Below are 10,532 nucleotides of genomic sequence, written 5' to 3' on the forward strand. Positions count from 1 at the left end.
TGGTCTGTCTCTGGTTGGTTTCAGCTTCCGGTTTGCTACTTCATGAAGGCCTGGCTAGAGACCTCTTCCTAGAGTCCCTGCGCCACACCTGCTGGGCCGCGCCTCGGGGGCTAGCCGCCCAGTCGCGGGGGCCGCAGGCGGGCGGTCACCAAGTCGAGTCGCGCGGGCAGCGGCTGGCGGGTCCGGACCTCTGCGCTGTGCTGCGAGGCGGAGATTCACTCATCTGGGGCAAACTGTCACCTCCAAAAATCCTACCAATTGCCAGCCGGTCTCTCTTCAGTGGAATTTCGCCAGGAGCCTCTCAGCAGGTAGAATCCAAGCGTATCAATGCGTCTCTCTGACCCCATTACTGAGGAGGTACTGAAAGCGCTGCCTCCCCACCCGCCGCCATGTTGAATCTCTTAAAAAGAAAACTTTAAGCCGGACCATTTTGTTTTCTGCTCAAATACTGACCCTTTCTTACACTGAAAAAAAGTCCTTACAAATGGTCTACGTTAAGCGATCTGCCTCACCCAGTGTCCTTCTGCCTGGTATCTCATGGTTGTCCCCACTGCTTACCCTGCCACAGCCACAACAACCTGCTGGCCTTTATACTATCATTCTATTATGCTTTCTTCTGCCAGTGGTTCCTCTGACAATTGTTATTTTGGCTTGAAACACAGATCCTCCAGATATCCACAGGTTGTTCTTCCAGTTGGGGACATTGCTTAAATGTCACATTCCCCAGACAGCTTTCCTGTCACTGTAAAATCATGATCTCCCATTCCAACTTCCAACTTCCCTGCCACACTCCATGCTTCATTTTTCTCCTTACTATTTTCAATATACTATATAATTATCTTATTTAGGCCTTTGTTTTCTTCTCTCCTTAACAGAATATAATAACTGTGACAGTAGGAGTTGTGGGGTTGATTTCTACATATCTCCAGGATCTGAGAGACATTTGGCACTTCATACACATTTGATAAATATTTTTGGAATAAGAGGATGCAAATTAAATTTTTTGAACTGTCAATTTTTTGTGCTCTACACAATGTTCAACTCAAAAATCTCCAACAAACTATACAGATACAGATATTTGATAAGCAAAGAATGATTTCTTCTTTGAAATGGGTATAGGGAACCTAACAGAGCTTTCTATGGCAGCTAGTAGAAGCATCTCTTTTACTATTTAGTTTTTCCCCAGGAACCGTCTGTAACTTGTGAACACTAGAAATGAAATAAAGAATTTTCTTCTACATCTTCACTTTTCTTTGGGGAACAGTAAAATTTGGCATTTGATTGTAATTTCAAAAATGACCTCATTTTGAATTGAGAGAGCCCCAAATCCCAAAAGGCCATGATGCAAGCAAATAAATATACATGCAACCTTCATCTGGACGTTCACTTCATCACATGTACCCTGAAGTTAGTGAAACTGTATTTAGTGCTCACTCTTTGCAATCTGAAAGTGATTACAAACTGGATGATCCCATTTCTTGGAAGTCTCCCACTTGTCTTTTGCTCCATGGAATAATATTTTCTCTCCCCATCTCTGACCTTCTCAGCGTTCCTCCAAGGAGTGAGTGGAAACTTTATAACATGTGGGCCATACTTGCTCAATGTTTTGCAAAAATAATAAAAAATATTTTCTTCTTTTCTTTGAGAAAACAAAGTTTTTCATTAGAATAAAACTGGCAAAAAATTAATGCAGTTTCTGATGAGTATTTTTACTTAGTTATCATTTCCCTCTAAAATACGTTATATGTATATGCGCATATATATGTGTGTGTGAATATATATATGTATATTATAAGTTATTATTTATATATATATGCACACACAGATAGACACATATAAAAAGGCTTAGGATTTTAAGAAAGGATGCACACTAACTGATAAAATCAAATTTATTTATTTTGATGACTTTTTTTAACTTGATGAATAAATATGGCATATTTATTTTTCCAAAGATAACATCTTTCCCAAGCTTATATATGGCTTTTGAATTCCATTTTGTTGTTGTTTCACTACAGGACTTACTCTAAACTGTAATACTGGACAAGTATTATCCCCAGGATATTCTGACACAAGAAAGGCAAGTACCAATGATTTGAAACAAATCCTTTGCCAGTGATACTTCTCTACATAAAATTAATTAACTGAAATGACTAAGAGAAGGATCCTAAGTAAGTAGGATAAAAGAATGTCTAAAGAACAAAAAGATTATACATTGAATTATAAGTTATTGAAACAACATAGTAAGGGACAGGATTCAGCTGGCCTAATTTGCTACACTAGTTTTCAAGCAGGTTCAAGGGCAATGAGGGTCTTAAATAGTAGTTCTTCCAATTTTAGTAACATCTCAATGGCTCTCAAAGAAAGAGTCAATGATCTCTGTGTAGTATGGCCTGAGAAACTCTAATATTATCTCCTATAAACAAATATGACCAGGATTTCTCTGATCAGGGTCAGAGAGTCTTACTTTGACAAGCATTTCTTCACTTACTGAGTATTATTTATAAAATACAAAGATATTTAAGTCAAATATCAGTAAAAATGTACTAAAATTTTACTATGAGTCCCATAATCATAAAACTTAACCAATCTTTCAATTACTCTTGCAGCTCACTAGACCTATCTTTAACAAGTACAGGCACATTAAACTTAGGCATATTCAATCAGACCAGCTGTTGTACCTAGGACCAATTTCCAAAAATGGTACATCATATTCATATATTCACCTGGAAGTATATAAAAATATTTAGGCAGATTGATTTAGAGGCCAAGGCATAGAACTCTTCCTAACACTGCACGGAGCTGCCTACAAGGAAAAAAAAAAAAAAAGTTTTTTTTTTTTTTTTTTTTTTTAATACTAAACATTGGTATGTATACACAAACTAGCATAAAAGACTATTTATCCTTGAGTGACAGAGGTCTTTTTTATTATCATTATAAAACACCATGAGTAATCACAAGTGAAAATAAATATTAATTTGTGCCCTATTAGGCAATATATTGAGACATGGTCTCTTAAAATATCTTGATTTAGTATTTTATTATATTTCACTGTTACAAATAATAAAAAAGTTATGAAGTATCCATATAGTGTTCAAATAATTCCACATATGCAGAAAACGAGTATATTCTTAGTATCTAATCTAGGGTTCTTAGTGAAGTAAATTTTGCCTCATATTTTTTCCTCCTAGCTATTATTGTGACTTTTAAAAATAACATTGTTTGTTCAGAACTGAGTCTTGCAAGTTTTCAGGTCAATTTTGCTGCTCAAGCAACACTTTAATTGTTTATTACCTTATAAAATGAATAATAAAAAATTGGTGCTTCCAGGAAAAAAACAATATTCAACATTAAATGACAATAACCTCTGTCATCTCAGTGACTTCTACACCAATGAATGGGTCCAACCAAGAACACACACTCTCTGTTACCCACTTCATCCTCATGGGCTTTCCCTCCAGCCCAGAAATACAGCTCCTCTACTTTGGGCTCTTCTCCATGACCTATACTCTGACCCTGATGGGGAACGCAGCCATCGCCTGTGCTGTGAGGGGAGACCGGCGCCTTCACACCCCCATGTACATCCTCTTGGGCAATTTCTCTCTCCTGGAAATATGCTATGTCACTTCCACCGTCCCCAACATGTTGGCAAACTTCCTCTCCACAAGCAAGTCCATCTCTTTTGTGAGCTGTTTTGCACAATTCTACTTCTTCTTCTCCTTTGGGTATGATGAGGGCTTCTTCCTTTGCATCATGGCCTTTGACAGGTACCTTGCCATCTGCCGTCCTCTGCATTACCCACACATCATGACCAGACAGCTGTGCACTGGCCTCGTCATCTTTGGATGGTCATGTGGGTTCATCCTCTTTCTAACTCCATTTATTTTTATTTCACGGTTATCCTATTGTGGTCCAAATATCATCAACCATTTTGTGTGTGATCCTGTCCCACTGATGATGCTGTCCTGTTCTGAAGACTCCACCACCCAGTTCATTTACTCTGCCTTCAATGCTTTCTTCATGATTGGCACTTTGCTGTTTATTCTTTCTTCTTATGCTCTGGTGATTCTAGCTGTGGTGAGGATGCCCTCGGCAGCAAGCAAACGCAAGGCTTTCTTGACTTGTGCTTCTCATTTGGCAGTTGTCACCCTTTTTTATGGTTCTATTTTGATGATGTATGTTGGCCCTGAATCAGGACACACGGTAAAAATGCAAAAAATTATTACCTTATTTTATTCTGTGATAACCCCCCTATGTAATCCTCTAATATATAGCCTGAGGAACAAGGAGATGAAAGATGCTCTGAGGAAAATCTTCAGAACTGAACAGGGTGTTCATAAAATATAAATAAAAAGAGAGACAAACTATATCTGTCAAATGCAACTTACCTCAGCAAGACACGGGTGATATATATCTACAAAGTAATCATATTTTAAGGATTGCTAGAATGAGGTTCCATTATCATCTTAAACAGCACTCACCATAAGAACCTGGATTGAAAATATTGTCCAGACTTAAAAGTCAGGATTTATTATTGTTAGCATTACATATTTTGGTTTTTTTTTTTGTTTTGTTGTTTTGTTTGTTTGTTTTCCATCCTAGAGATTGAACTTGGGGTCTTATACATGGTAGGTGAGTGTTATATCACTAAGCACTACACAACCAGATCCAAATGTTTAATGGCTAGTAAATGTAGGTATTTTTTATTATATCTCTTTCCTAAAAAATTTTTTTGCCTGTTTATTCTTTCAGATAAACTATAATTTGGTTTATTTCCACTTCAAAAAAGGTTTCTTTGTATTTTTATTGAAATTTGATTGTTTAAGATTTATTCATGAATTTAGGAAGAAATAATATCATAAATAATGTTCACTTTTCCTAATCAAGAATATTATCTAAATTATTTTTTTATTTATGTGTTATTTTATGTATTTTAGTAAAGTTTTATAGTTTAAAAAATGAAAAAAGGTGGGATTTATGTAAGTTGTACAGGAAGGAGTGGTTTATATTATACTTTGCACAAGAAATATAAATCAAATAGCTGAACAATTACCTAAAAATTACTGTAAGAGGAAGAAACTATAAATAATTTAGAAAGTCATTGAAAATGACTTTAATGTTGAGTTTAAAGTATTCATGATGTTAACACTCATTTCCATCTGTGGGTCTTAAGGAAAATTCATACAATTTCCATTATTCTCAATTATATGAAAGGAGCAATAAAAGTAACTCAATAAATTATTGTGTAATTACAAGGGTATTTTTATATTTGTAATTTTGTTTAAGTTATTGACCAAACTTTATACATTCAACTTAAATTTGTCCTGACATTAAGTTTTTTGACATCTGATGGAATTGCAAATTATTTGATACATTAAGAAGCACTTCCTTGAGACACAGACATGCTTTCACTGTACCACATCTTTTCTTCAGTTCATACCTCTGGCTTCAAGGTGGGAAGTGGAGCAGGTTTCACAAAACCTTCTGACTGGAAAAGAAAGGACCCCAGGCTTGGTTCACAGGTGGATTATCTGAATATGCCAATTGACAAAAGATTAACTGCACTAGTCAGAGTGATTTATTCTGACTGTCAATTGTTGCTGCTACATAACAGGAACAGGGAGAAACAGGAATGGAATGTAGAGGATGCACTGGGGCTTCTTTTGGTACTTTCATGCTCAGCAATATCATTGGACAAGAAAGTAAAACATATATAGCCTGATAAGGCAGAGGAACTAAGCTCTCAGAATCCTCAGAGATCAATGTCTGGGAGACCCCAGAGTCAAATGACTTACATAATCCAAATTGTTCTTCAAAGATGAAGAGCTACAATAGTGGTGGAGGAGAGAGATAATGAATATCTTTGATCATTAGATCAGTTTTGGAGTTGAGTTTGAGGTACCTCCAAAATATCCAAGTAAAAATATTATCTACCAGTAAGATAAAAACACTGTATAGACAGACATAGTGGCACACTCCTGTAATCCCAGCAGCTTGGGAAGCTAAGAAATGAAGATTGCAAGTTCAAAGCCAACTTCAAGAACAGCGAGATGCTAAGCAACTCAGTGAGACCCTGTCTCTAATAAAATACAAAATTGGGCTGGGGATGTAGCTCAGTGGTTGAGTGCCCCTGAGTTTAATCCCAGGTACAAAAACCAAAACAAAACAAAACAAAAAACACCATATAGCAGTTCTCAGTTCTCTTTTGGAAATTCTAAGGATTTAACTTGTAATTTGATGTAATTTTGACAAATGAGTGGTGACCAAAATTTTCAAGAATAAAATGGGAGCATAGCATTAAAAGATTTGAGGGCCTGGAATCTAGTCTCACAGAACTTTAATGTTTAATGACCAAAGGGAGGGTGGGGTCTACAAACTATACCTACAGCAGAAATGTGGACGTTTATGTTATGTTTTTGTGTTACAATTTTTTGTGTTACAATTTTTTAAAAAGTTAGAATGTGATAAATATTTAAAATGGAATATTATTCAACATTTAACCTTAATAAAACTGGGTGGCAAAGGATTGGAATAAGTTGCACCCCTGACATTCCTACACACACTCACATAAACCTCTTTCATTATTTTCTCCACCTAAATCTATTACCCTCTAGCTATATAGTTTACTTAATGTCAGTGAAGTAAAGCAAATGTTAATTAAGCAAATCTGGGACTTTTATCTGTTTTGTTCATTGTTTTATCCATGATCATTCAGAAAATTGCCTGAAACAGAGACAATGAATTATTATTGTTAACAAATAAGTTCTTATATTAAAATGTGAATATAAATAATATAAACATGTATAGTCAATTTTACATTTAAATACAAAAATGAGTTTAACTATAAATGTAAGATAGATAGAAGAGAAAACCTCCAATGTTAAGTGGTTACATCATCATTTTCTTGCTGAGGTTTTCTCATTTTTCTCTTGTGAACATATAATTCCATTTGTATAATATAAGCAGGAAATATTTGTTAAAATAATAATCTTCCAAGATATCCCAAAAAAGGAAAGCCTTCACAAATTATTGCTCTAAAACTACATGTAGACAAGGCAAAAGAGAGGTAGATGGCATGGAGAGTACCATAAGCCAACTATGAGTCTCAAGACTTTTTCAGCATAAAAACCCACAAAGATTATTGTCCTATGTACAAAGTTTAGGCAATTATTATGATGTACCAAAATGTTATTACTGCACCAGGTGAGGTGGCACACACCTGTAATCCCAGCAGCTCGGGAGGCTGGGGCAGTAGGATTTGGATTTCAAAGTCAGTCTCTGCAACAGTGAGACACTAAGGAACTCAGTGAGACCCTGTCTCTAAATAAAATACAAAATAGGTCTGGGGATACAGCTCAGTGGTCAAGTGCCCCTGAGTTCAATCCCAGTTATCCCCCCCCCAAAAAAATATATTATCACTGCTCCATATGTGGAGGATTCAACACCGGGAATTGAAAAATCCAGAGTGGCAGAGTGGTAAAAATCAAATCCAACTACAAATGATGGCACATGTCTCCTTCCAGCTCAGTATTAAATGAAAAAGAGCTCTGTGAGTCTCTTTTCCTCCTCCCAAATGACAAAAGGAAACAGAAAACACTCAGGGCCCCACACCCTGTTCAGAGGACACAGAAATTACAGTTGAGACATCCCAAACATACTGCTCACAAAGGTGCCTGGCCCTCTGTCAGCCTGGATGCTTCCAAACCTGTTCTCAGCAGAAAAATGACCTGGCACCCACTGCGGGTAGACCACTTTATTCCAATTACTATCAAATGCCAGTTTCTGCCCCACAGTCGCATCCAGAAACCCAAATAGGACCTAGTGTCCACCAAGGGCCCTTAGCTCTGCTAGTAAGTGATTCCTGGTCCCAATTGCTCAATTGTTTCTTTGATTTTTTGCTACTCCACTGGAACATTTGGCTTTACTGGGCATGAATGAGCTAGGATGACCCTGGCACATTCAGGCCACCTGTCTCAAGCTCTCCCTGTTTCACTGACTCAGGCCAAAGACAATGTGATGAGGCAGAAGCCAAAGAGCTTGCTGCAAATGCCTCAGAGCCAGGGTTGTCATGCTAACAACTGAGAGATCACAGAGAAGAGAAAGATAAGCCTGTGGGAAACCTGAAGAATTATTGTAAAAACGTACAATGTTTAAACTTGCAGTGGAGAAATGTATGGGAATGTTCTGGAGAATGCTACTTTTTCAGAAAGTTTGACTTCACAACATTTTCTTGGAGAGATTTGGTGTTATGGAGAATTTTCCTGAGTTACATCTCATCTTGGACGAAAAGGGCATGGACTGGTATTGGGGTACACAGATTATCATCATACTGAGAACTTCATATGAAAGAAGCTATTCAGCCATTAAAATGAGTAGGATGTTAAATGGTTTTAAGGTGTAGTCTGAAACTCCAACTGCTGTAAGATGTCTTCCAAAGTGTAAATTTGCAGTGTCCTTGAGTTAGCATTGAAAGGAGAATAGGTTGGAGTGGGTGACAGAAACAACTTTGTGATCTAGGTGATGCGACTCTGGATAATTGCCCTAAATTTCTCCCAGCCAACAGTGTGTAGCACAGGCAGAGTAGGCACTTAAAGGCCCAGGACTTCCATCAGTTTGCTCAAGAAATTATGAGGATCATTCTGCCACCTTGTGGCGTGGGATCTATGTGCATAAAACTTGAAGAGCAGAAGGTTCTAAAGGGAACCACAGATGTCTCACTGAAGAAGGAAGGTTCTGAAACCTGTCCTTCTCCCTCCTCCCTATAGATGTCATCTTGCCCAAGAGTGTCCATCCCTATCCTCAGGCGATGATATTGTATTTACTTAATTTCTGAAAATGAATAGGATCTGAACTTTATCTCTTGAGTGGAGTTTTTGCTGAGATAAAGTACTTAATATTTTTTTCTGATTAAGTGACTTGCTGTATTGTAAACTCCTTGAGGTCAGAGATGAATTAATTTTCTCTGCAGAGTCCAACTTCCAATGTCTCTTCATCAAATCATACTGTTTATCAAATACAGTACTTCAGTGACAATATTATTTAAGAACTAAGTCTCCAAAGTGACTTAAAGTGTTAACCAGAGTGAATGAAAGGCATAAATTAAAATGTTATACCTTCTACAGTAGCCAGAGTCAGATTAGATATCATTGCCACTAGAACTCTTGGAAGAAATAGCTAAGGTACACTTAAGCCAAATCTTATCTCTAAGCCACTGTGAATTGTGTCACTTTTAACGAGTAGCATCTCCCTGACACTCTGCATGTAAAATCTTCAGGCATAGACCCCCACATAGGACAGACTTGTGGGAAAGGCCCAAGGATCTGAGTGCTGAATGTGACCCCATGTGATTCTTCACACATTGAAGTGTGACAGTCACTGGACCTTCAGAGTGAGCATCAGTCCCACTCCTGGGTGACCTGTAGGTGCAGGAGAGGGTACGAACTTAAACCACCACATCTCAGTAATAAGAAGGGACAATGAGGTTTCTCTTAGGAAATGATTAGAAAGGTACTCAGGATTTGGGGAGTTGTTCAAGTCCAATTTACTATCACTTAAAGAAGGACTTATAGGGAAACTCTGGGAGTCTTTGAAATGACTAGTCACAACCATTTTGAGTCTGACTCTTTAGATTCTGATGCTCCCTGGAGGTAAGAGGTGGGCCCCAGAGAATGACCTAGGTGACAGTCTCACTGATGGATTCAGGGAAACCTTTCACCTTTGAGCTTGCCACTGGAAGGAAGGCACATGGGGGTTAAGTGAAGCACTGTGATTGTCCCTAATGTTTCTAAGAGGCAGTGTCCAGAGGCAGAATATGGCCAGAAAGGGGTTCATAAAAAAAGGGAGGGAGGGCTTTCCAGCTGTCTTCTATTTTTTGTATAACTGCCAAAGTGAAATTTTTGGAAGAAAGAGCATATGTCAAAGCTGCCCCAGGTATCCAAATCCTGTATATTAAAATTGGTTCTAGAAATGTTAAGTGTATTGGCCTGGGAGTCCCCTGACTGTGCTGATGCAATGTTTACTTCATTGTAAATATTACTAAAAAAAGGGCCAGATCTCTTATCATGATTATCTATAAACATATTTTAGATTATAGAAAAAGGTGTTTGATATCGTTCATTTCCAAATTCACATGCCTAATATAGTTGGCACTATAATAGAATACATATGAAATATTTATTTGAAAATCTTGTCAGAGTGATCTTATCCAGCACCTCTTTTTTTCCTGATGTATTTTGGATGGCATAATAACATATTTCAGTGAGGCATAGTTGAATCCAAGATTAAAACCTGAAATTAAGATTTTAACTCCCTCTACTTGAAAAAGGACAGTTGAACTTTATTATCAGGTGAAAAAAATATAATGTTCTAAAGCAGGAACAGAATAGTCTTTAATATGATAGACTTATGTAAAGAAGATGTGAGCAGAGTGATTCTGAAAGACAGAAAAGTCTGTTCTTAAAATCAGGAGACAAAGAAAAGATAATACTCTCTGACCTGGAAATAGGTTTAAACTCACAGGAAGGTAGGCTGAATGA

At 37.3% G+C, this 10,532-nt stretch overlaps 1 protein-coding gene across 1 annotated transcript; it reads left to right on the forward strand.

The window, feature by feature from the left end:
* Window positions 1-3,390: 3,390 nt before the first annotated feature.
* On the forward strand, window positions 3,391-4,344 carry LOC124104753 (olfactory receptor 11G2-like). The gene has a single exon (XM_046461846.1). It carries the CDS (start codon window positions 3,391-3,393, stop codon window positions 4,342-4,344), a length of 954 nt encoding a protein of 317 aa, XP_046317802.1.
* The last annotated feature ends 6,188 nt before the right edge of the window (window positions 4,345-10,532 follow it).

This window comes from Marmota monax, unplaced genomic scaffold (assembly GCF_021218885.2).
Source record: "Marmota monax isolate L192 unplaced genomic scaffold, Marmota_monax_Labrador192_F-V1.1 WCK01_AAM20220418_F8-fsc00001, whole genome shotgun sequence".
Lineage (NCBI taxonomy): Eukaryota > Metazoa > Chordata > Mammalia > Rodentia > Sciuridae > Marmota > Marmota monax.